The sequence below is a fragment of the Agelaius phoeniceus genome, chromosome 5 (assembly GCF_051311805.1).
Source record: "Agelaius phoeniceus isolate bAgePho1 chromosome 5, bAgePho1.hap1, whole genome shotgun sequence".
Taxonomy (NCBI): domain Eukaryota; kingdom Metazoa; phylum Chordata; class Aves; order Passeriformes; family Icteridae; genus Agelaius; species Agelaius phoeniceus.
This window is the reverse complement of record NC_135269.1, coordinates 27,303,740-27,331,368: the sequence shown is the minus strand read 5'-3', so window position 1 is coordinate 27,331,368 and position 27,629 is coordinate 27,303,740. Positions and strand designations below refer to the sequence as shown.

The window sequence follows — 27,629 nt, the reverse complement described above, 5'->3', positions numbered from 1 at the left end:
CCTGAGTGCTTCTGGGGGGGCTTTGCTCCACAGCTTTTCCCTTCTGGCTTTGCAAGATCTGACTTAATTTTTTTTATTATTATTTTTTTACCCACTCCTTTCTTGAGCAACTGGTTGTTGTGGAAGAGGTCACCGAGGGGACTGGTGGAGGCTCCTGGCTCTGGCATTGGGAAATATGACAGCAGAAGTGAATGCTCGTTAACATAAGGGATTTACTGAAGAAGAAAGACAAAATGCCTTTCAAAGGGCTTGGTTCACTGAAAGAAAGATTTTTTAACCCAGGAAAGGAAGAGGTGAAGAACACCATTAGTGACTCGCTGGGGAATCTGAGAAGGTAAAACTCAACAGAAAATTCCCAGACAGGTCCATTGATTCCATTTATTAAGAGAAATGTAGTATAGAAAAAAATGTATAAACATAAAACAGACTACAGAGTTGCAAAATTAATATCCGAGTACAGAGAGTGAGACAGCTTGCTGTAAGACAGAAGATGTAAAAGGAGCAGTTACAACAGCATATGACTGTAGATCATAGAATTTTTATATTAAACAAAAAGTTGAAAATAAATTATGAAATAATGTTCTAATATTAAAAAGAGCTTGAAGAACTGTTTCATTAAAAAAACCTTTAAATAATTAAATGTGACTAATTCTGTGGTTTAAGTTGCATGAGAAAAAGCAATAATTTAATGGGAATTAACACTCCCAATGATGCCACTCTTGAAATTAGACTAAATGTTCTTAAATTACAGGTTTGGAGTTTTTTAAAACATGTTCCAAATCAGTAAGAGAAAATATATTGAATAGAGATGTGTATGTGTGAGTTTACTGACACTAGCAAATTAGAGAGAGAATAAGGAGAAGCAGCTGTTTGCTATCAAAAGCAGAAAAAAGATTTAAGATTTTCATCTTAACCTGATGGTTTTATGAACCAAGAAATGGAGGATTCTTATTTTTAGAGAAATGAAAATCTGATGTAAGAAATGACCAGCTTCATAAAGGGGAAGATATTTCCTATTTAAAGAGAAGCTTATTTACGTTTGTAAAGGCTACTGACAACACCTATTTGTGTAATCAATAGATGAAAGCCAGAGAGGTTAGTGGCAATGCTTCAATGCTTGATGTTGTGTTTTAAATCTTTGTGTGGATCAGGCCAATATTTTAACCGAAGGGGTTTCTAGTGACTGAAATGTATTTGCTTTCATATCCACCCCTTTGCCTTCTATTGGGAATGCTATTTTGAGTCAAGAAATAGTATATCTAACCAAGCCTTTGATCACAAGAAAATGTGTAAGAATTTACACATATTATACTGCAGTTATTCTATTTATCGTGTGAACAGAGTATCTGTGTTCTATACAGTTTCTACTTAACTTTTTTTAATTTGCAGTGTTACAGATGAAGCCTGATGTTTTGCTTCTTTTTCTACTTTTACAATACTCTACAGTAATTCCAAGAAATCTGTTTATCTTTTAGAACATTGATTCAAGTAATTTATTCTGTGATAAATTCTCTTTGCTGTGGGCTCTGCTGGTCAATTTGACCAAATACCTGTAAGGTTTGTATCTAGTGAATACGTGATGTGACAGTACACTGGGCTCACTATAGATTATTTAGATTGCTCTCCTCTTGTAGCTATGTATTAAAGCTGTCATGCTAGTTTCTACACAGTACAGGCAGCCAACTTCAGCAACACTGCTCCTGAATCAAATTAACCCAAATATCACTTGAGGTGCAAGGAAGTTTGCTGAACTTAATTATTTTCTGTTTTAAACATAGGTATTTCAGAGCCTTCCTTAGATGTACCAATCAGCAGAGGAAATAATCCAAACTATAAAATCTTTTTATTATGTCTGCAGTCAGATCTAAGTAAGAATTGCTGCAACTTGAGCAGTCCTGTAGGAGATATGCAGTCATCTTTGAAAGTTTCCATAAATGAATGAAACACGCATGTTTTTAATATGAACTTCATTCTCTACAGCTTAGTCTACAAATGACAGCACACACTTGTGTTTTTATATGGTGGCACATATACCTATATACCAGCTTGGAAGACAAACTTGACTTTGCTCTTCATCCAATCCAATTGTCTTTAATGCGGTGAAAATCAGCAAAGAATTTGGTTTCTCTTCTAGCATTCATCATAGTTTGATGAATTATTATAATGCACATCCTTGATTAGACCTCCAAGTGTGACTTCACTGACTGTGGTGTGTTGATGTCAAAACTGGCAAAGCGGGTAGAAAAACATGTTTTAGCTTTGGTAAATATGACTGGCCTGTGCCTTCCTGCCACATTTCCTCTGTCTTGCAAACAAGAGAGAAGCAGATGCCTGGCAAGAGCAGCTGCTCCATGGCAATTATCCACAGTCCAGCTCAAGTGCTAAAGCACAGGCAGCATAAAGCAGCTTACTGCCTCCTCACAGGTGTGCTTATTTGGTGGTTGCTGCAAAGTAAGAGTCTGCTCACAGGAGGAGACTTTAGGGTGTCTGGATCCTGGAAGGGAGGCAGGGAAGACTGAATTGAGAGACCCAAGAGCCATCCTTTCTTTAGGCTGTTGGCAGCTGTTTAATTTGGGAGATCTTAGAAAATGTTTTAGAAAATGTTGTAAATGCTTTGCATAATTTTTTTTTAATTCAAAAGTGGTTTTTTCTTGATTAATTTTATGCAGTGAGGCAGTTAAAAAAATTAGAGAATTCAAGGCTTGGGTGAATGGATATCAGAGTTGTGGCTCTGTCATCATTATGTTTCTCAGAGAAGAAAGATTTCCTGCATATCTTCTTGACAGACAAAAACACTTTGGTCCTTCTGTGAACTTACTGCAGTCAAGGAAAAAGCCAAAGACTGAAGTAAGATATTAGGCTCTCTCTACTCTAAGGATTTCTGGAGTCCTGGACCAGCTAATGGCAACTGTGGAGTTCTTGGTGAAGTGGGAGGTGTTCAAATGGGTTTACAGCCCAGTATTGTCACTTTTAATGTAAAAAGACATATGGGCTATGCCACATGGCTGCTGTATAGAGTGTAGCTCTGATAGGTGTAGTTCTGACTGCTGTAAATGTCCCTTGGTGAATTAGCCTAAATTGCTGAAAACTGCATCTTGAACCTGGGTGATAGACACTTGCATTGGACAGGGCTCCTCTGAATGTGCTGGATCATGGAGTTATTCCTCTCAGATTTTCCCTTTGTGCAAAAGCAGGGGGCACTTGGTGCCTCCCAGACTGCGCAGTGCTGTGAACACTGTGGGTGTGCAGACCCAGCTGATGCACAAGTCCTGCCTTTGTAGCACTGTTAGTGCCAGGGCACAGAGCACTCGTGCAGCACCGCAGCACTGCAGGGGCAAACATCCCTGCTGAGGACAGGATGCCCTGCAGCCCAGGAGTGCAGCACCTGGGCCATGCAGTCCCTCATGTCTGAGCCTTGTTGTGGGTTTCATGGAAATACCATGCAGAAACCAGCAAGAGAGGTCCCATGCCCTGAGTAACTCGAGAGAGTTTGGATATTTGTGCTGGGATTTGGTACCGATGCATCAAATACAGGATTTCTTATGGAAAATTATCACCTGGACAAATCCCCAAAGAATTAATAAGATCTTAGGAGATTGTATCTGCTTTTGGATTAATGATATTTTTTGATAATACTGGTATTTCTGGTTATTGATAATGATAATTACTGGTTTCTGAAGTTACGCAGGGATCATTGTAGTTACTGGATTTGTAGGTGTGAGCTTTGAACATTGTGTATGATTGTGCTCCAGCTGCCTGTGAAAGACTGCCACATCTGGTGAAATCCATTCTACAATGTGTTTTAACACAACAGATATTAACATTGTTTGTTACTGTACAATCAATGAGTTTTTAATAAATGAAATTAAATTCTAGTACACCTAGAAAGATCTAATTCCTCTGCTAAAACCCCCTTAAATACAGAGAGCTGAATGTATATATGCTCTAGGGATTTTATTTATTACTGATAAATAAAATTTTAAAATTTCTTTCATGATGGGATTTTTAAAATTTCTTTCATGCTTTCAAAATTCTGTATATGCCAGAGTAGGCATTCAATAAAAAAGAGAAATTTTGCATAAAGTTTAATGACATTTGGGCACAGAATACGGATGCAGATTGAAATAACTCAGCCCTTACTTGTCAAGTGTTGTATATTTGCTGAAAAAAGCAAAAACATATCTAAGAAGTGAACCTGTCCTGTGCAGGAAAATGCACACCTGCATCTCGTGCATGAGGCTGATAATTAGAGGAGAGCACTGGCCCTGGAGCAGTTTCCTTCTAAGTCATTGGTATACAACTAATAAAAATTTTCACTGACACTACGAAAATACATGGATCAATTGGACGACAAATTTCTCATCATTTCATGGAGTTGCCATATTTTCATTATGTACCTATTCAATAAAAAAAAACAAACAAAAAAACAGTGCAGACACTGGCTTTGTGAATATCTGCACTTCTCTAATACCTATGTGTTTGGACTGCTACTGAAAAATAGTTTTCTCCGAGACAAGCCTGGTATAGAGGCATTGAAATTAATCTCTGGGAGTAGGAAACAAACTATGTGGATTTGGGGTGATGGATCAGTCCTCAACTTGCTTCTTTTCATTAGTCAAATAAAATAGCAGGATAATGAACTTCTCTGCAGAGACGATATTGGCCCATAGGTCTAGTCCTAGGTCACCACTTTTAGCACTGCATTTGGAGCAGAAGGATGTTTTCATGCCAATCTGAATTGACAGCCAGCTGAAGACGTCCAGATGTTTTGGCTTTGCATGAAGTGTCTAATCTTTGCCAGCTGCCCAAAATAATGCACTCCCTAAAGTCTAATGTCTGGTAATATTTGGAAAATTGTTAATTGATTTAATTCCATCAATATCTTATATTCTGTTAGAGGAAGACAAATTATTTCTTTTGGCTTGTTAATAACACTTTGGAGATGACAACAGTTCTAAAAAAATAATTATTCAATTGTTTTTTCACTTCCTGAGGTCTTTATTTTTGGTATCTCATTCTGTTTACCCTTACCTCTATCAGTACATAGAGCACAGAATATTGGTGTCTTGTTTTTCAAGAGCCTGACTGAATTAGTCTCTGTACTGCCATTTCACTAACAAATGCTGTTCCCCTGCAGGTGAATCATAAGATCTCCATCACCCCCATAACACCACAGTAAGATTACATTTTCTGTGTTACCTTGCTTGAATGGAAAGTCTTTGCTCCAGTCTGACAATGAGCTAAGGATCTAACTTTGCAGTGAGCACTGGTTTGAGAAAGGAATTAAATAAAATAATCTCAGGAGTTCCCTTCTGGCCCAAAACACAGTGATTCTAGTGCTTCTTGAAAATGTGAGCTGATGGATTGCAGTATGTTTATTTTCTTTTTGCTAAGACTACGGCTGAAACAATGGTTTATATTGTGATGTAAAAAGGAATAATATGGTAAATGATGCTCCAGTTAGCTGTAGAGCTAAAAATGATGAGATTTTTAAGTGGAACTTTATATTGGAAAGATATATTTAAGTGCACAAGAAGCCATACTTAGAATCTTTATCTGCACACTGTCTAGTGCAGAGTACTATCTGTTAGATTATGGGTGGTACATTAGAATTAAAGCAACTGGGAAAAGCAGTGATTTAGCCAACACTGTCCCAAAAAACCCAGCCCAGTCAGGTGTAGCCCATCCATGTATGCTCTGTCAGCATTTGTTTATGGTAATTTTGATACTGAAAATTGATGTTTCAAATACATATCAAAGATATACATTAGATTTCAAATACACTCAGCCAGATGCATGGAAGAAGGAAAGAAGTTATTCCTTATCAGAAAATAGTGAATGAAATAATCTCATCATTTTCCATGGCAAGCTGGGCTTCCTTTAGGTTAATTAACTGTTCATATTTTCACAGTACTCCATGGCAGGCACAAAAAGAGCTGGATCCTGAGCTCAGTGCTGCTGATCAAGGCCTCTCTTAGTAAAGGCTTAACCTTAAGCTTATGGTTAGTGTTCAGTGGGTTAGTCACAGCTGGCCATGTCCTTAAGTGTTTCAGCATGTCAGGAAAACCATAATCTGCATTTTAAAATACACCTGGAAAAGTAATGTTAGAAAAGGAATTATTTAGCTCTGGTCTGGTAGGTATGCCTAGTGCTTTCTTACCTCACTTTTCCTGCCACAGACTGCCTGGTCCTGCAGCATGATGTTGATGGCCCTAATCAGATTGAGAGACCAAATTAAATTTTAATTGCCCTATCATGCAATTCCAGATTGCATGGAAGTGCCATTTTGTTTAATATGAATATCTCAGGTAGATTGCCTGTAGAAAAAGGAAAGGCTGGATATGCAAAGCCTGAGGAGCTGCACTCCTGTGTTAGTTGGTAGCTGATGGGCAAAGAAAGTCTGGGCCTGTCACTTTTGTGTCTTTAATAGGGGACCTGATGCCAGAGAGGTTTCTCCCCTGCTGTACAGCTCTGATTTTTGTCTCATGGGAGAAAACAAATTCCAGGAAATTTGGGGCTGAGTGAAACCATGCTTTGTGTTGTATTTGCCTTTTTTCTTGAAACATACTGGCGGGTCTGCTTAGTAAATCTAGTCAGAAATTATGCTTAATTTAAATGTAAATTTTCCAAAGAATCAATGGAATTTATCACAAGAGACCTCCAGTCAGATCTCATAGTTACACTCATGAATAGCCTGTGAACATTGTTGCAGTTGGCTGTCTGGCTAGATGGCTCAGATGTGCAACCTTCAGAATTCATTCAGGCAAAAGTGTGGTCTCTGCTAACCTTTCACAGCCTGTTCAGCATTAGGTCACCTCACAACTGCTCGGAGAGAAGCACCTCACAACAGGAGCTAGCAGGTGACTGGAGCACAGAGCTGTCCATCCATGTTTCAGCAAATTTTACTGAGACGACAGGGCACCTTCATTTTTCCTTCCCTCATGTGTCTAGGAAGCTCGATGGCACCAATGTGGAGGAGGAGCCCCTGGAGCTGACGGTGGAGGGGCGGCCCGTGGCAGCGAGCGGGCGCCGGGCCGCGCTGTGCGAGTGCCACTGCTGCGGCCTGCCCAAGCGCTACATCATCGCCATCATGAGCGGCCTGGGCTTCTGCATCTCCTTCGGCATCAGGTGCAACCTGGGCGTGGCCATCGTGGAGATGGTCAACAACAACACTGTCTATGTCGATGGAAAGCCAGAGCTGAGGGTGAGAAAACGGCTTCCTTTCACTGCTCTGAGCAGATCCCGCTGCGAAATCTCCCAAATGCCACATAGCAAAGTCCTGTGTATGTACAGATTAAAAAAGCAGAATGAGGGAGACACATCAGTCTTGATGCACATAGATGAGCAGGCACTTAATTCCTACTTATGTGATGAAGTCACATTAAAAACCTTCAAGATCTGAGGATTTGCAGTGTCATAGAGAGGGTATAAGTACCTGAAATGGGAACTGAATTTGCATGTCTCCCAGGTAGCTGATCTGTCAGCTGAAGACAGATTTTGCTGTGGTGGCAGAAGCTTTTGCTCTTTACTCCCTCTCAGAGAAATGTGCTGTGATGCTGCTGCAGAAGGAATTATCAATTATTTTATGTAGGGCTACAGCCACTACATTCATATCAGCAGATGATTTTCAAGACCTTAAAGCAGTCATTGGCAATACGACATCAGGTTTTTGGCAGTGTAGATTGTTGTCAGGAGCTATTAAGAGCTAGGTGCCAAGCTGTTTTCAAATTTGCAGTGGATGGCATGTGGTCCACAGCAGTTCCTACACAGCTTTATCAATGCACCCCAGCAGGTGCATTCAATCCATACCACAGCATTCCCCATCCTCCCTCAGTATTTGGCTGTGATGTCAAGTGTCCCTTTGTGGATTTCATGAACTTAAATCTCTACATTCGCTCTACTTGTTGACTTATGTTTGGATATCTTTTGAATGTTTTTGGCCTAACAAATTCAGAGGAATCTTGACTCTTGAATGAAATGCTGTGCAAATATTTACCAGCTTTTCTCCTACACCTTTTAACTTTTTGGTAAAGAAGAGTGCAGAAAATGTCTATCATAAATTTCCAATGTTAAAAGTATGCCTGTCTCCATGACTCATGATCATAGGAGCCATGCTTAGACTTCCTGCTGAGTTTGTATTTATTCAGTCTAATCCCTGCTCCCCATGGTCCTGCTGGGACTTCCAGGTTCTGTACTTAAGCAAGAGAAAGTACATGCCTGCATAGGTTGGGAAACTCAGAAGAGGTAGTTTCAGAAAATGGGAGTAAATTTCTTCCACAAATCTAAACTCATAGTGTTTGGGTATGAGCATCTCCTGAATCAGGAGGAACCTTCTTCCATATCTCATGGTGTTTCTGCCTTCAGAAATTAACACTACCTAGAAACTCAACTGGAAATTGCCAGTAGAAAGTTAGGTGTTTAAACAGAAGTGCTTCAGCACAGGAAAGTGGGACACATCAAAATGAGTATTGATGGGGAAGGAAGCCCTTTAGCCTTCTGTAAACATGTCTGGCTAATCAATGCCATCTGGCTGTAGGTCAAATAGTGAGCTGATTCCCAGTTTGCTTCTTTGTGAGCAAAAAATCAATGTAGTGGGAAAAGCTGTTTTTCTTTTAACATGCAGAAAGTAATATTGAAAAAAGAGATGTCACTACCGTTGCCAGTTCTCTGTGGTATTTTAGTGATAACTGCTATTCTGGCATCACTTCTAACAAAAGATAAACTAGTCACTGGCTAGTGCTACCTGGTTTTTTTTTCAGATTGCTTTGTCTTCAGATGTTCTCCTTGCCTCCAACTATTTTCTGCTCCATGCCATTTAATGCTGACAGTGGAGGATCAGAGTTGGGCCCTGACAGGGAGAGCCATGAACAAATCTGACCAGGAAACAAATCAACTCCAAGGATTTAAGCAGCCTTGATAATCTTGGGAAAATGAATATGTCCATTGAAAGGTATCAGGCCCTTCTTATAACTCTGAGCAGTCTTGAAAGCAAAGGCTTCAAGTTTAAGGAGCCCAAGGGGAAGCAGTGGCAAGTGGCAAAGTTGAAGGTCCAGCATTAGCTACTTTATGGCTGAAACCTTTCCCACTCCTAAGAGTGAAAGCAGTAATCTCACAGGGGAATTGAACATCCTTTTGCCTTAACTGGGGGCTTTCAAGCTCAGCAATCCTGAGCAGCCAGTGTAAAGAGGCTTGATTTGGTGCAATGAGTGACTTCTGTGTGACTTGTAAGCAACAGTTACCTTACAATGAGTATGGTTTATCTTGCAGCATGTGTCCCATTTCCTTTACAGACAGCCCAATTCAACTGGGATCCAGAGACTGTAGGACTCATTCATGGCTCTTTTTTCTGGGGTTACATTGTGACACAAATTCCAGGAGGGTTCATCTCAAACAAATTAGCTGCTAACAGGTAAGAAAACAACAAGCAAATGAATTAAGCTTTAGAGCCCGACAACTGTTTTACACTGTGTAAATGGGAATTATTAAAATAGCAAATTAGTGTTTCAGAAATGCACATCTGAAGCTGAAAATTCAGTATTTATCAAGAATTATTATTAATAATAATTAATAATTAATAAAAATTATTTCAGAGGACAAGACTTCCATTATGGATCTATTGCTGTTTTTTTCAATTTAACTTGTTCATCTCAAATATTTATGCATTTCTTCTCTAAACAATAATGCTTTCTGGAGAGTTCAAGGAAAATCACACCTAATGCTTCCAACAAAGTTTGAAGCATTTGTCTTTAAGAAGTTGCCTTAGTGCTCTTTACCTCAACTTAACATCAAACAATGGTTTTCCAGCAGTGTTTAGTCTTCCTCCTTTAACAGTCCACAGTCCCTGTGGACTGAAGCTGGGAATAAAGGAATTACAGAACTATTTATGATCTGAATTCATGAATCTATCCTCATGCACACAAATATCCTTGCTAAGGCTGGATACAGTACTGACTGTAATTAAGATTGCATACAACTTCTAATAGAGCCTCTGATTTCTGCTTGGTGAAGTCTGAGAATCTGCACAGATTTTTTTTTTTACCATCAATGTGTCGGCCAATTTTTATTATTTTATAAAAAATTCAGCTGCTTTTGAAAATGTGAATAAGAAAAACTAGCTAATTTTGTCAATGTTAACTTTGATTTTGTACTTTACTTCAGAACTTTGAATATTATCACAAGAGAGAGGGTTGTTGTCCGAAGACAGCTGGTTGTGAATGAGCTCATGAGATATGCATATTAAGGCTACTTGGAATCTACAGATTAAAATAAAAAAAGATGGCTGATACTAACTTTGTTCTCTGCAAACGAGATGTGACTTATCTGCAAAGTGTCAGGATTGGAAAGGGTCTTTAAGACCAGTTTTATATTGTACTTTGCCCCAAATCAAAGTACTTTGCTTTCTGCATTCTGCAAAGAGCTATGAGGGTTACAAGACTGTGTAGATGTTCTTCCCACCCATATGCCCTTGTGGAAATTTCTCCAGAACAGTCATCCCACAGAACTACCCAGACTGTTCAGTCCCACTCTCCTCTGTCTAGAACCAAAAGTTACTCAGAATTTGGTTTGCACTGCTTCTTCAGCACTGTTCTCATCCTCAATTATTTATTTCTCTACCACATAACAGTGCCTAGGCACAATATTTTTCCATCTGCCAAGTAAGCCAAACAAATTAGCTAAGCTTAATCACTTCTCCAGCCTTTCTAGTCTTGCCACCAGCTTTTGCAGCAGAAGGGCTCCAAAACACAGATGTGCACACTGTTGGCTGAATAATTTGGCATATTATTAGTTTAGCTTTTGTTTCCTTAATTTACTTGCAAGCAGTAAAATAACAATGTTTTCACCATAACTTGATGTGTTCTGTCAGCAGTGTTTCCTTAAGTACAGGCTGTTCACAAGCACAGAAAGCTCTGCATTTATCCCCCATGAGAGTTTCCAACTCAATCTAGTGCTATACTATAACATCACTATCCCCGTGAGAGTTTCCAACTCAACCTAAAGCTATGCTATAACATCACATTATGGATTTGCCCATCATAACTGGGTTGAGGAGTAGAATTTGCTGAGGAACAAAAATAGCTCAAGAGCTGAGCTCAAAGAGAATTTCTATTTGCTGTAATAGGATTCACTAAATCCATGTTTTTCCTTTAATTCTTGTTTACCCAACCAATTTCAGCTTAGGTATGTTCACCAGTGGTGCCAAGTTTCAGTTTCAGTTTCAGGGGTTATTTGCTAAGACACAGGGCAGAAAAAGAGGTGTCATGTGGCCAATGAACCTACCAGCTCTAAAGAGAGGAAAAACTTTCTTTTGTCCCAGATGCACTCTGGAAATGAGATTCTGTGCTAATACTGACCTTATAGATTTAGGCAAAGACTCCTTTGCCACTTGTTTAAACTGTGCAACCTTGAACATATCTACCCACCCCAGGCACTTCTCTAATGCACATAATTATCTGTAATAGTGAGGGATTCAAATGGATCTCATAATGGCTGAAGATATTGAGTTCTTTATGGGTTTGCACCAAACCCCTCTAACAGTACATAATTTACTCAATACATTCACCCAAATTGATGTAGATCTGCATTCCACCAAAAAGTTCATCAGTCATTTACTGCCACCATCCCTTTAACTTGGTGCTTATCCTCAAACATGCATCTAAATGTGATTTCAGAATTGCTTGGTGGATGCATGAAATACGAGGCACCTCTTGATATCAGTTTTCAGGAAGAGCACCCTGCTGGGCAGAGGAGTCTGTAGCTGAAGAAGTCTGTTTTGATCCAAAAGTGGCAGCTGCCCAGGAATTGTGGTAGCAAGGACAGAAGAATACGTGAATTAATTGAAAAAAACTGGAATATTTCTTGTCAAAGTGAAGACAAACTTCTTTGGGATAAACGGCAGTGAATTGATGAAAAGATGCTGCCTCTGTGGAAATAATACTCAACTCTTTAAATAGTAGCAGAAGAGTGACTGGCTCCAACTCAATATAAATTATGCATTTACTACCTAGGAATATTAAGAGTTGGCATCAAAAGAAGTAGCAGAGATTGGAATCTCAGTCTTTAGAGATAGCTGTTTGGATAATTTAACATATTCTCTTTGTTACAGTTTCTTCTTTCACATGGTTATTAATTCACATGGTTTGCTGAGTCAATAGTGTTATGATAACAGACCTGATATTCCTATTAGTGGTAAGAAAGCAAAAGGCAGAAGTCTTTTCTTCAGGGATCACAACAGAGAGATAGTACTTATTTCTCAGTTAAATGTTTACTTGACTTTTAAAGCAGTCTCCTAAATGTCAAGATATGACTGTGGGCTTTGTATTCCAATTCATATTTTCAGACTGTTTTCTATATAAATCAGTTCCTTTTTCACTTCTCTAAGTGACAAAAGAACTGATTTATATAGAAGCCTGCTCAGCTTCTTTGCTTTTGTGCTCATCTGTTTAGTGCTTTCTTGTCACTCAGATAATGAGTGGGTTGTTGCTTTTGTCAACAGGTGTAGAGGATTTAGATCAAACAGTATTGTTCTCTGACTGTAAATTTTTCATGCTCTAACACATTAATCCTACTGTGAATAAGACCAGACACAAAAATGAAGTCACATATATTTCCTGTGAACAAGTTTTCAGAGGCTGAAATGCAAACAATTTAAATACATATTTTAAAGAAAAAGAATTGTAACAAAATATTTTAAAATAAGTTTATAAATATTTATAAAGTGGAACATGAAAACACTTCTGAAGAATGGATAATGATTGTATTCCCTTTCATGCTACTTTTCTCCATAGGGTATTTGGTGCAGCTATCTTTCTAACATCTACACTGAACATGATCATCCCTTCTGCAGCAAGAGTGCATTATGGTTGTGTGATGTTTGTAAGGATTCTTCAAGGTTTGGTAGAGGTAGGAGCACACACCATTTTGGTCCTTTCAAACTGAGCTTGATTTTGAGATTTGGTTCTAGAAGTCATAAGATCTCTTTTGATCACAGTTTCTCATCAATATACGGTTGCTCCTTTTGAGGTGATAATTTTTTAATTATACTGATTTATATTTCTAAGTTTACTTAAAGTAAAGGAAAATGTATATTTCTGGTGCTGCAATTTGAGTTATTTTAGTTTTCTTGTGCCATCAACTGCATATACTAAACAGTGTTTTTATCTCAGAACATGTTACTATTCAGGTGATAGGTAATTCAGATCAGTGTGACATCTTCATACTCAAGCAGTCAAGTTCTTCCAGACTTACCTTACCCTTCCTGTATCATTCCATGGTGACAAACAGCTAGGCAGTAGGAATAGCATCAGCAAGTATTTCAGGTGGAATACAGTGAAAGCAAATAATGTGATGTGTGAAATGTCTGCCAGGGCGTCACGTACCCAGCCTGCCATGGGATGTGGAGTAAGTGGGCCCCGCCGCTGGAGAGGAGCAGGCTGGCTACCACTTCATTCTGTGGTGAGTCCATGGGCTTCTATGGTTCGTGTAAGCATGTGTCTTTATGAGATTTATTTTATTAATTTCATTATTGGAAGGAGCTGCACAGACACTCTGCCCTTTGCTACAACCACCTTGTACCCTAAACTTAGGAACTTGTGAGTCCTTTTTTGTTTAATATGCCATCATTTTATCATTTAAAGCCAACACGCAAAATGGCTCTCATAATAAATGCGTCTAGAGGTTCACATGTGAGAAATTATATTGTATTTTTTTATTTGCATCATCCTTAGGGATTCCATTTATTATACATACTCAATACTTGGATACTCCCAAACAAGCACACATTTAAAAATTATCTGAAATTATCTTCATTGCTTTAGGCTGGTTGCTCAATATAATGCAGTGGAGGTGATGTAACTTCTTGCCAGCAGCTGCCCTGCTTCATTCTGTTTTGAGTTATGATCAGACATATGCTTTGCTCTCTTCTCTGCGTCCCTTTCCAATGCTGACTGCTGAAGATGAATGTCTGTAGGAGAAAATGTTCAGTAAAGATGTAGAAATCACAGGAAAAAAAATTCTGTCCATCAGCAGATGGCTGGGGAAAATACAGCACTAAAAAAAGATAGAAAATAAAAGGAAGTGTGGAGCAATTGGAAAAAACCCCATGTTTGTATATTATGGGAATTTTATTTTTACTACAGATGGCTTCAGGTTTTAATTATTTAGGTGTTTTCAGTTCCTGCAGAAGAAAAGACCCAAAGAAAAGCCTCTCCACTCTCAGTGTTCCTTCCATGAAATTCCTAGCATGGGATCTCTAGAGAAAGATTCATCCTTCAGCTTGACATCCATTTTAGTAGCTACAGGTCACTGATCCTTGCACTTGAAAGGTGCATTGGAGCAGTGAAAAATTAGGAAAATCCAGGTTAAGCAGGTTCCTGGTTTTTCTATTTACATTCTGGCCTAGGGCTTTTCTGTAGGAAAGCTGTAGGAAAAATTAATTACATGAAGATGAAGGAGAAGGATCACTGTGAACCATTGCAAAGAAGTATTTGCTAATGAGTAGAGCATTAACAAATGTTTATTAACAAAACATGTACTACTCTCAAAACCACAAGTATCTGATTTCCTAGAATAATTCAGAGCAACACTCTTCATATATAAAGCCATTGGCACTGTCTTGCACTGAAACCTATTATCTAGATTGCACTTAAGTACTCATCTCTTCCCACAAGACACTTAGAAATATATTTCACCAGTATTATGTATTTCCCAATCAGAAACCTTGGCACAGACAACATTTTTATCCTCTTTTATCCCCCTGTCAACATTTTCCAATTTATTCCAGCTGTTTGTTTATGTTGATATGAATTAAGCATGGTTACACAGACTCAAGGTTGGTTTGAACACCCTCTCTGCTACCAGTGCTTGTGTGGTCATGGGTCTAGGGCCATGACAAGAGCCTCCCAACATACCTGCAGTCATCAGGATTCCTCCATGAAGCTTCTGAAACTTGGTCCTTTATCTTCTCCAAAACTCACCTCACACAGTGCCAGGTGGGATTTCCCACTCAAGAGCACACACATAGGTTATGTCTCTGCTGTTGTCTGTCATCTTGGACTTGCAACTCCTATTTCCCTACAAGGCACGACTCTGCAAAAAGAGACTGGTGATGCATGAGGGGTCAGTGCTTCCTGTCACCCAGTCAAAATTTTGCAGCTTCCATCCCATTCTCCAAGTTCATAAAAAGTCAATCAGACCCATCCCTCCAGTTCTGCTCTCGTGAGCGCCTGTTTGGATCATCTGCTCTGAAAGCTGGGCACACCTACCACAGCTGACATGTTTTACACATCTGTTTTCTCTTCAGGGTCTTATGCAGGCGCAGTGGTGGCCATGCCCCTGGCAGGTGTGCTGGTACAGTACATAGGATGGTCATCAGTCTTTTATATTTATGGTGAGTTGCCTAACATGAAGGACATCTGCCACTAGATCAGTACTGCCAGTTGTTTGCTAAAACCTGTCTAACAAGGATGGATCAAAGTTATTTTGATGAATGAAGAGGTTGCAAATGTGTGCTCCAATTTATTCCCTACTCATTGCAGATTCTGAGAGCTCTCATTTTGTAATCATCTGTTACAAAATCTTGTAAAATTGTAATGACCAGGCTGCAGCCCATGGTCACCCAGTGACAGGATTGGATGTGGTTGCAAAGAAGGTTCCTCTTTGCAAGCACAAACACTTGTGTGGAACCTGCCCCAGAGTGCACACTAACAGCAAAAATTACAGCAAATGCTGCTGACTGGGAGCCAAATGGATCTGAAAACTTCTGCCCTGAGAAATCTTCCCCATGCTACCCACCTTTAATAAAGCAGTTACACCTTTACAAAGTGGTCCCATGTGTATGGCCTTGCGGCTGATCTGCGATGCCTCATTCTTCCCCTCAAAGTACGTGGCAGAGGTGGCTGCAACCAACCTTGCACATCAGCAGCCCAGTTAAAGTGGGTTTTCCCTGTCTTCCCTGGAAATACAGGACACAGCACAAGATTTGCCATTGCCATCTTACAGTGAAGTCCCTTCATGCAGATTCCCACCACTTTCTGGCCCATCTGCTTTTCTTTTTCCCCTAGGTTCAACAGAGAGGTTTTTTCCTGCGTTTTCTTTGCCCCATGCATAATGTAATAAAAGTGACAAAATGCTCAAATGCTTTGCAAGCAGGCATACAATATACACAGAATTAGTTGCCATATTTTGTTATTCCCTGGGCATAATTTCTTTGCAGGTTTTGTTTAACTGGCACTTGAAATAAACTTCAAGGCTTGCAGATACTGAAGTGTAGCTTTATTGGCTTTGAAAACCAAGTTGCTTTTCTGCCTCTTCAGGAATGTTTGGGATTGTTTGGTACGTGTTTTGGCTGCTTCACGCCTATGAGAGCCCTGCTGTACATCCAACAATAACCAGTGAAGAAAAGATATATATAGAAACAAGTATAGGAGAAGGAGCCAGCCTAGCTAATGCAAGTGTAAGTAAAAAAAAAAAGGCTTTCCTTGTTGTCATTTGTGAGCCCTTTGCAGAAGACGAGCATATGACTGGATGGATATTGTTAGCAGGCTTTTCTTTTCAAGAAAATTACAGAATCAGACTCTTGCAGCTGGACTGGATGAGTACAGGAAAACCCGTAATGCTGTTTAAGCTCTTGGCTTATGGAGGTTCTCTGATCTAGGGAGGGAAGGGATGGGTTGGGACGGGGAACCACACATTCTGGTCTCCTGCTCTTGAGTAATTGTCATGCTTGTTCTAAAAAATATCAATGGATTTAGCTAAATAAGAATTTGACTGCAGATATTAAGTTATCCAGCTGCCTTTTGAACTCCTTTTATGGATGATTGCAAATCTAATAGCTTAAGGACTGGGTTTCTGCCCTGCTCACTCTCACAGCAGCTCAGGTCCTTTAAGACTTCTCATCCTCTCTCTGAGAAGATCCTGGAAACTTTGAGTTAAAACCTATTTTCCCATCAAATTTCCCTCTGTTCCCTTAGGCAACTTTTTTGCCAGTAGTGAAAAACAGAGGTGTTTTTTGTTCATTCTTAGCTTTCAGTTTTCAACGCTCTGGAATAAAGTAACTCCAGGTTTTTCCTCTACATGTTTTGGGTAGCAGCAAGGCTGGGAGTGTAAAGTACCAGACTGTCTTTTTGGGCATGCATCTGAAATTCATCTGATCAAGTTTTGGCTGGACATACACACACACTTGTCCCAGGTTGTGGATGTTCCTTGCAGTACAATGGTTTTTATGCAGAAGAAACTGGTACCAACTTCATGGGTGCAGGCACAACCGCAGGCATATGGTGGCCTGTAGAACACAATTAACATTCTTTTTTAAAAAAAAGGAGAATATCAATGTGTATTGCCATAGCCACAGATTTCAGCTTCTGATTGGAATTCGATTAAAAATCAATAGGTCTCTGCAGTATGTTTACTGCTATATGGAGTATTGGAGCATAATACTAATTGAAAATGCCAAAAAAGCAAGTAACAGAAATTAAATTCTGTACCAAAGGCCTTTTCTTTCTGAATTAAACTAATTAGACTGAAGCAGGTAGCTGCTTATTGCTGTGCTACTGCATGTGCCTTAGCTTCGATAACCCTTTTTCCCCATTCTTTTCAATAGAATGTCAAACTGCATCAGCCAAAAAGTGGGGAATGGCACAAGGTTTTCTCTAGTTTTCTTTGATTCTTTTACTGCTCCTATTATCCCACTAGCAGGATTCCAGAAGACCTCATGTAATTTCAGTAAGCAGGGCAATAGCAGTGCAGTATCCACCTTTAACATCCTAACTTCTAAGAAAGATTCTCCACCTTGTTTTTTGTCAGCAATTCAAGAGATATATTTTACTTGCATTTTAAGTGATCTGCGATGTAAGTTGTATGCAATATATCTAATAGACTTGATAATAAAAGATACTGGTTCTTTATTTTGCCTCTATCAACCCAATTTTGTGGGTTTTTTTCCCCCTAGAAATTTAGTACTCCATGGAAGAGATTTTTCACTTCAATGCCAGTTTATGCAATCATTGTGGCAAACTTCTGCAGAAGCTGGACCTTCTATTTGCTCCTTATAAGTCAGCCTGCTTACTTTGAAGAAGTCTTTGGATTTGCAATAAGCAAGGTAAATGTCTGAGAATAAGCAGCGACTTAGGAGATGCAGCAGGGGAAGTTCAGGTTGCACATCAGGAAGGATTTCTTCACTGAAAGGGTGGTTAAATATTGGAGTGCTTTGCCCAGAGAGGAGGGGAGCATCATACCTGGAGATGTTAAAGAAATAACTGGGCATGGCACTCTAGTGGTATGGTTTAGTTATTTGAGGAGATCCAGATAGACCTGGAATCATTACTGTAGATTATTCCCAGTATTTGGGATTACATACTTCTGCTGACCTGAGTGAAATAAAAGTCTGCAAGCATGAAATTATTAGAAAAAGGAAAGAATGGAGAAATTATTTTGGGAAATAGTTGATTAAAAGCCCCCACCTATCATGAAAAACCACTAAGTGAGTAAATAGAAATGTACATTTTGTTTAGTGTTGACCGTTCAGCATTTAACCAGATAATTTTTATCCTCTTCTTGATTTTTGTGACTTTCATTTGCAATGAAGATCAAATTCTTTATAGGTACATATTCGGTGCCACCACCATTTCATTAAAATCAGAATTGTTACACTTCCTCTTCGGCGCATGAATGAGGAATACGGAATAGTTGTTTTAGAAAAGTTTTTAAAACTCTTTCATCTGAGAGTGTAAAGAAGATGAAAATAGGCTCTTTTCATAGGAGGTTCCTTCTGAACATGGGAAAGACTTTTTTGCTGTGAGGCGGACTGTGTACTTGAACAGGCTCCTCAGAGTCCTCAGATCCTTTGATCTTCATTGCTAATGAAAAGTCACAAAAATCAAGAAGAGGATAAAAATTACCTGGTTATCTGGTTGTGGAATCTCCATCCTTGGAGATACTCTGGAGCTGTCTGGACAACATTTCTGGGCATCATTCTTTATGCAACCCAGCTTGAGCAGAAGGAGGCTCCTTCCAACCTCAACAATTCTGGGATTCTGGGAAAATGAAAAAAAGGTGAACATCAGTTTGTAGGCTGTAATCCCACAAGAATAAAAATAAATCAATGTTTTTACATATATGATTATTTAATTATTTGTAAAATTATTTCATTATGTCAGGTTTTATGCTGTACGGTCTTCAGTCCCTGTGCAATGTGCAGGTGCTTCCTTCCTTTACACAGAGGTAGGAAGCAGGGATTGATTTGTTGTTCAGGAAGGAGGTCCTTGAGAACATGAATAACAAAAATATAAAAACACAGTTGAAAACCAAGATAAAGCACTCCAGTATCAGGACAAATGGCAGGGCTTTGTGATGTCTACAATAGAATTTAATATAAACAGTCTTCTGTGCAACTCTTTAGAGCAACCATAAGTACTTGGGATATTGCATGGCATTTCTAAGGTGAGATTCTCACTTGTGCTCTGGTTTCTCCTCCTGGACCACAAGGAGATTTTTCCTCCCTCACCCAGCTTTGAGCACCTACTGTAATCAGATAAAATGATCCAGGGGAAAAGAGGTGAAGAATCATTATGGTTCCTGTTCTCTTGCCTCTAAATCTTGAAGGAGAAATGACAGTTAAGCACGCATTTGTCTAATTGCAGGTTGGCCTTTTGTCTGCAGTTCCTCACATGGTCATGACAATCATTGTGCCCATTGGAGGGCAACTAGCTGACTTCTTACGGAGCAGGAAGATCTTAACCACTACCACTGTAAGGAAGGTCATGAACTGTGGAGGTACTATTGGATTCTAAAAATATGGCATTTCAATTGTGTGCTGCAGTCAGTCCAAGTATCATAGTTTTGCCCATGTTTAATTTTAACAAGAGACAATTTACTCAAGATTGCATTTATAGCTGGTTAATCTGAAGCGTTAAGTGGAGAGCTGATGCCTCATGACATAAATCCTTACTCATATGAGCATGCTTTAAAAAAGGGAGGAGACAAAAAGTCTGGTTAATAATTGAATGGGCAATAGCATAGTATGATCAAATAGGCCTCATCCTGCAAACTCATTCAAAGTTAACCCCGTATCATGGTCCTGGAGAGACCCTTTCCCAGGGGATATATTCTTGAAGTAACTGCCCATGTTCCCATTTGCTACTCCCAGAAGAGCCCACTGACAAGTTTAGACTGGAAGGTTTAGGGTGGGGGTAAAAAGTGAAAGATGAACAGGAAAATTTTAACTCAGCACAAAATAATTTGTTTCCAATTCCATCACTGAACTGAAAAATCAGTGACATGTAGGGTTGATATTGAATTAGAGAAAAGATTTCAAGCCAGACAGCCTGTGGAGTAGTTAGTTGCCCTCTGCCAATTGCTGGCTTGCATTATTTATAGATGGCACCGACTCATAGAAGTGGAGATGCCTGCAGCCAGTGATATCACATAACTTGGCTATGCATCTTCAGAAAGGATGGTTAAATTCATTGTATTTTCAGGGCATATTAATAGTGTCATTAAAACAACAAAACAGAAGGGTTGTAATGTTACATATTAGAAAATAGTAATTTCCAATAATGGCAGAGACTGGAAGCTCCCTGTGATGCTCAGGGATGTCCTGTTGTGTTGGTAACACAGTTGTATGTAAAACACTCTTTTGCTCCATTTACCAAGAACTTCTTGTATCACTACAACCATAAGAAATTAAAGGCAAGTGTTTTTCTTCTTTCACTCAAATGTTTGTGGGTTTGTGAATTTTTCTGCTCTTTGCACATACTTGCTTTCTCAATTGCCTTCCTGTGTTGCTCAGTGAATACAGTGAATTAACTTTACCAACTGTTGGGGTCACGTATACAGCAGTGAATGAGGAGAAAAAAAGAATATATTCTCAAACAATAAATATACAAATACTTCTGCAAATGTACAAAGCTCCCAGTTGTGTTCAAGAATAGCTAAAAGATACAAAATAATTTTCTCTCATTTTAAGCTGCTACTCTGGATAGTGCTTATTAGTATTTTCATGGCAACTAGAAATTTAAATGTAATTCATTCTCATGTGTTTCATTGGAAGGCTTTGGGATGGAAGCAACCTTGCTTTTGGTGGTTGGTTATTCTCACACAAAAGGTGTGGCTATTTCCTTCCTGGTGTTAGCAGTAGGCTTCAGCGGCTTTGCAATTTCAGGTAAGAATTAATCTTATTCTTGCTTTTACTATTCATGATAAAACTGATGTTATTATCCTCATTGTTCTTACTGTCAGAATTTCTATTATTTTGTTTGCTCTTAATGTGGCAACTTATGGGGTGTTTGTTATTTCTTCCCATATCAGAACTAATTTACTTTGGTATCTATGAAACATGTTGCACACAATACCTGAAGCTTTGAAAAGAACCTGCTCTTTATTGATCCCAATTTACATCAGCTTTATGCTGTTATTTTCTAATATACTTTTACATTGTCAATCATCTTTTCATCCTATTTATCTGTATGCCTAAAAGGAAAGAGAGAGAGAGAGGGAGAGAGAGAATTACTCTGCAGTGAATAGTTGCACAAAGGCTATCAGTTACAATTCTGCCCCAAACCCTAGCACCCAATTTCTGCTTTCTATGTCAGCCCTCCCTCTGTTGCATCCTACATCCAGCCCTTCTCCAGAAGTTGTTTCTAACACTTTCACAAGTCTCACCCACGATTTGCAAGTCTCAAGCTGTTTTGTGGCACCATCAGTACCAGCATCACTGAAAAAAAATCTCCTTTTGCTATGAAGATTAAAGACTTTCTTAAGATTGAAGATCTTCCAAGAAGACTGCCAAGAACATGAATCTGTTGAACAAAATTGACCAGCAAAGTAACTGCTGGTGTTCAGTTATTTCAAGATTCTGCAGATGGGAAGTGGTTTTGCTGCTCAGTTATGAGGTGCTTGCATAACTGGTCATTTCTATCAATCAATTTTTATTGCAGGATTTTCCCAGTAGTCTATTTCTTACCTTATTTATTACCATGCACTTGGAATTAATCATCACTTCTTGTGATCAACCACAGTTAATATGACTAATTTTCATTACCTAAGGAATGATAAATATCTCAGCTGACATTTAGTATTTGTTTTTATTTCTTAATAAAATATGTGCTCAGAAGACACACTACAGTAAGGATAATTGTTTTTCCTACTGTCTTATATTCTGGTTTTTTATCATGTTGTTAAACTGCTGTTAAACCACTCAAGTGGTTAAAACACGGAAAGAAATTAATTAAAAACACTACTACATAAATAAAAAGACAAATGACATTTCACTAATTTGTGGCGTTGATTCCTTAATTAAAAATATTTGCCAAGTTCACTGTTCCAGTATGAGAAAATGGAAAGTACAGACACTTTAAACAGGGCCAAACTAAACTTTATTTTCTATACAACATAATCTTTGGAGGTGCACTAGGGAGGTTGCTAGTCCTTTTCGTTTTCTTCAGCCAGAATGGCTGTAGAAAGCGCTGTTGGCCGGGTAGTGCAATGCTGTACAGCTGATTGTTTCTCTCATTTTTTGTAGGCTTCAATGTGAATCACTTGGACATAGCCCCTCGTTATGCCAGCATTCTGATGGGGATCTCCAACGGCGTGGGGACGCTGTCAGGAATGGTGTGCCCACTCATCGTTGGTGCAATGACAAAGCATAAGGTAACATTTCTCCATGTTTTCTAGGAAAAGGGTTAGGTAATGCAACAAATTTAAGACATTTTAAAGATTCCTGGGGATGCCATTCCATCATTGGTCTCTGCACCTGCTTTTTGTTTGTCTTAAACATGCACTTTTTAATTACCACTTTGGCCTAATTCTCAGCTGTTATAACTAATTACCTGTGTAGGCAGATATTTTTTAGTACCACCTGAGCCTGAGTCTCTGCAGCATCTCCATACAACTGTGCAATGCTTATAGGGCTTGGAAAACTCCTCTGCAATGCATCCATACCCCCATGGTAGAGTTTCTAAGCAAACATTAATCTACAATAATATTTGTATAGTTGTTAGAGAAATCCTTGCATTTCCAACTCCACAAATATTTCACATGCAAGAGAGAAACTTTACTGTTAAAAAAAACCAACAAAGAAACCCAAGTTTACTATATCTGCTGTAGTTATATATAGTAAAAAAAAAACCTTTGCAATGGTTCTCATATGTTGTTCTATCTTCAGCATCAGGAATCAAACAGTGCTCACAGTCATTCCTCAATATGAGCTAATTTATGGCATAATTTGGAGAGTGACATTTCTTATAACTGGAACCTTAATGAGACCTGCACCATTCTTTCAGACCCGTGAGGAATGGCAGAACGTCTTTCTGATTGCAGCCCTGGTGCATTACAGTGGTGTGATATTCTACGCTATCTTTGCCTCTGGGGAGAAGCAGGAATGGGCTGACCCCGAAAACCTCAGTGAAGAGAAATGTGGCATAATTGATCAGGATGAACTGGCAGAAGAGACAGAGATGAACAATGAAACTTTTGTAAGTCCAAAGAAAACGTATGGTGCTACCAGTCAAAATAGTGAAGTACAGAGAAGGGAATGGAGGAAGCAAGAGCAAGTAACTCAAGACATGGAGGAACAGACTTCTTACCATTATGAAAATGGAAATTTTCAAGATTTGTCTTAACACTTGAAACTGTAAAATTTGTATAGCAGCTACTCCCATGACTCCTGCCTAGCTGCCCCAAATCATCAGGTATTCACATTTATTGTCTTATTCAATTATATAACATCTGGCCACATGGCTAGATTTGAGGGGTGATAGTTCCTTCCCAGTGGTGTGTAAGAAGCTAACAACAATAGGACTGGGATAAGTGATCCTAAATCTTCTCCTAGCCATTATATGACCTTGGGAGAGCTTCTGTGCCAGTTAGATGACCAGCCCTGGCAGGGCTCCTGCTTGATGCAAGCTGTAGAACTTACTGTAGGAGCAAGGAGCAAGGAGCAACTTACTGTAGGAGCAAGGAGTTCCCTCATCATCTCATCTGAACAGAAAGGACAAGTGATACCAGATGGTGGATCCATGGTGATCTGTGTGATCCCTGGGACTCCAGTGGTGTCACAGTCTCTAGTGAGCAGGCCTGCTTTGCCTTTTTAGGTTTCCAGTAGGGTGGCATTTGAACTGCTTAATCCATGTCAAACCACAAGTTCATGCTGAAAGATCAGAGCAGAGGGAAAAGCAGATTTATGACAGTAGGTTGTAATTAATTGCTAATAGTCACTCAACAAGGGGAAGAGGAACATGTGGCAGAGGTGGCAGGATTGTTTTAACAGTTCCTACAAACTGATTGGCAGATATCTTTATATGCACACCTCACAGAGTATGGATAAGACCATAAAATGGATACTTGTTAAATTTCTCCCCCTCCAAAGATTTTGTGCTGGCATGAGATAATTCTGAATTCAAAATCATCGTTAGTGATGCAATATTAATGATCCTTATGAAAGGAAATCTTAGCCCTGTTTTGGTTAGGATTCTCACTCAATTCATCATTGCGAAGTAATTTGAATATATTTTTCTAGTATTATACTGATAGAGTTCCTGCTCTCAACACCAACAGTCCTCGTTTAGGCAAAGGAGCTTTCTTACAGGAGCATTTAGTTCTGGATCTGTAATTTTCAATGCCTCAGTCTTGGTCTTGCTATGAATGAAGCTCTGTACTATTTGAGAGTTAACAGGGTACCTATGTATAAAAGTAATTATCCTCTGCCATTGGTATATATTTGACAGTATAAAGTGGCTTTAGCCTTTTTCTACCATTTTTAGAATCAAACAGTGGAGCATGCTGTATCATCTCAGTTAGGTGCAACTCAGAGACTCATTGTGGCATTAATACTCTTTTCAGAATGGATAATTTCAGTAAGATGTGATTTAATTTGTCTCTCATTATGACTACTGCCTCATTAAATTCAAGTGAAAGCTATATTGTCTGGCCTACGCTGTGCTTTGTGATGTTTCAGTATTATTGTTCTTGTGTACCACATGCAGACACTATGATGCACACAGGATTTGAACATTTCTCAGATGCATTTTGCTATTTTATTGAAGTGCAATTGAATAGCATGAGTGCAATTACACGTGTACATTCATTTGAATCCATGGATGATTTATCTTCCCTTCAAACAGGTATATTGGGTAGTTAGCTAATTCTCTGATGTGTCTCTTGTGTCTGTTCTACTCAGCAAAATCCAATCTGCAACTGTATATGGGTAAGAAGGAAAGTGAGTTGGATGCCTAATTTGACTACAGTGAAGACTTTCGATATGAGCAGATAATTTAATGAAAGGGGTAGTTTTATGGCACAGCCCAAAAAAACTTCTCACTTTATGCTGTTATTCAGAAAATAGTACTTTTTTTCAAATTCAAAATCTCATTTTAGACTGGAGTTCGTTATTTCACTACTGATATTTAGAACAGGTACAAGAAAATATCTTATTTCTTTCAGGTGATAGTCAGCTTCTGGGGATTTAATTGGCAGGAACTTGGGTCAAATATTAGTCTATCACAGTAGCAGGACCAGCTGCTGTCAAACTATTTTGCAACATTCACCACAATTTACAAAAGAAAGAGGTCCACCACTTTGCATATGTGCAAAGCAAACAGCTTCTTCCTCCCTCTCCAGTAATGTAACATTCATATAGTTGCTACAGGAAGTCTAATAGGGAAAACCATATTATGAAGGGATTCAATATAAGAATCTGTGTAAGTATAATCTGAGGGAGAAAAGAGAAGGCCAGACAATGTATTACTCTAGAAACAGTAACATTTGCTTAGAAGCAGCATCATTTTTCCAGTAATGATGAAGGGTAACTTTCCTGTTGTTAAGAGGAATACAAAAGGAGTGGATGCTGTTGTTATGACAAAGAATTACAAACATCCCAACAGTTTGGGAAATGGCCAGCTGGCCCATGAGAGCTTGGCTGCCTCTCTGGTGAGTGTAGCTGCTATTTTTTTCCTGTTGCAGATGCACCACAGCTGTCACAAGTGACAAGCCACAGCCCAGTTTAGCAGGATCATTTTGTATCCACAAACAGACTGCACTGATTTAGTTCAGTGGAAGTTTGACTTCAGTGGACATTTGAGCATTATTTAATACTATGAAAGAAATAGCTTAAAAACATCTGGAAAACTTTTGCTTTTGAAAACCCCCTTTCTTTTTTGTCTGAATTTAACTGTCTGTTAACTCAATATACCAACTGGGTTGATAATAATATATCAACTCTTACCAGTTGCATACATGCCACAGTGCTTTTTCAGGCACTCACGGTGAGATGTTCGGGCTTTCTCTCTTTCCTTTTCATTTGTTTAAATATTTCAGGTGCATTGCATGAAGTGTAAACATCAGCACTGGTTGGAAACTAGGTTTTTTTCCTGGAAATCTCTGTACTTAATCAACTCTTTGATTACACAGTGGCTTCCACAATCCTGTATGACAAAGAATAAAGACAACCTGTTGAGAACAAATGGACTTTGTAGCTCCAGTTTTGCTGGATGTTTCTATCTGCAATATGCTTCAGTAGAATTTTCTTGTGGAGTCTAAGGAGATATGGTCACTGAGGATATTTTTCCTAAAAAATGACTTTTTAAAATATGTCAGAATTTGGAACATTTAAACATTCAGGGAAACTGGTATATCCTACTCAGACTTCTAAAAAGTCATGTCTCAGATGGTAGTGGATGTGAATAATTAAAATGATATTTTCTATGGAGAAATAGTAGTTTGATTACACTTCATTTATTACACTGTTTGAATATTTTTCTGTCCCCATGTCCAAAATAACTTTTGCATATTTTCAAATATGACAGTGCTCATACAAGTCAGAGTTTGATTTGGAAATGGCTTTCTGATTGCAGAAGGAAGCAAAATTTTCTTTACACTGGAATGGAGATTTTAATTAAGCCAGAGGAAGATTCAGCTCTCCATAAGCTGAAATGGTAGAATAGTCCACAGGAATGAATTCAAGTCTCAGGAGAAAAAAAGCAGTACAGTCCCAGGAAAATGTTCTGTGTTGTTATCTACTGATCTTTCTTAACAAAGAAAGCTGTAGCTTTTATTTCTTTGACAGTTTATATTTTTTAGGCACTACCAGTAGACATTTAATGAGAATTAATACTGCTCTTATATTTTTGTAAGAGTTAAAAAAAATGCTCCTTTTAGTGAGAAAGGCCAAATTAATGACAGAAATGATGAAAAATTCACCTGAGTAGGAATTTCTCCAAGGAAATAATAACAGTCCAAAAGATTGTACAGACTTTGGGGTGAAATAGATAATAAGGGCATCCAGATGTTGACAAAGCGCCAGGAGGAGTCTCATGTGTAACATAATTAACTGAAAGCAGGAAGGCAAAAATTAACTGAAGGTCATGCAAAATGTGTTAAGGCTTCACATGTATGTTTCCAACTGACTTCTTTTGACACTTACAGAGATCTGTAAGTTTAGTCATTATTTTAGGGAAAATTTTGTAAACCACCAGTTTTTTTTATCTTAATTTTCTCTTTATTTTAAATTGAAGATCTTAATTTTAGACTGCTATTTAATTATTCATATTTTAAGAAAGAGGAGTATTTCTTGGGATTTAAAGAATAGAAAGGGGAATAGAGAAAAAGAGAAAGAAAATTGCTGCCACAAGGCCATGCAGACA

The 27,629-nt window shown here is 38.7% G+C and overlaps 1 protein-coding gene across 2 annotated transcripts; it reads left to right on the top strand.

Moving 5' to 3' along the window:
- The first annotated feature begins 218 nt into the window (after positions 1-218).
- On the top strand, positions 219-23,973 carry SLC17A8 (solute carrier family 17 member 8). 2 transcript variants are annotated; one of them, XM_054631937.2, is made up of 12 exons: positions 219-334; positions 6,952-7,204; positions 9,291-9,409; positions 12,786-12,900; positions 13,365-13,452; positions 15,299-15,385; positions 16,311-16,450; positions 17,945-18,094; positions 19,635-19,767; positions 21,044-21,154; positions 22,514-22,641; positions 23,274-23,973. In XM_054631937.2, the coding sequence occupies exons 1-12, from the start codon at positions 234-236 to the stop codon at positions 23,610-23,612; spliced, it is 1,764 nt and encodes a 587-aa protein (XP_054487912.1). In that variant the 5' UTR covers positions 219-233; the 3' UTR covers positions 23,613-23,973. The 2 variants fall into 2 exon arrangements, with proteins under 2 accessions (XP_054487912.1, XP_077034119.1); XM_077178004.1 differs by lacking the exon at positions 17,945-18,094 and having other exon boundaries at positions 234-334.
- The last annotated feature ends 3,656 nt before the right edge of the window (positions 23,974-27,629 follow it).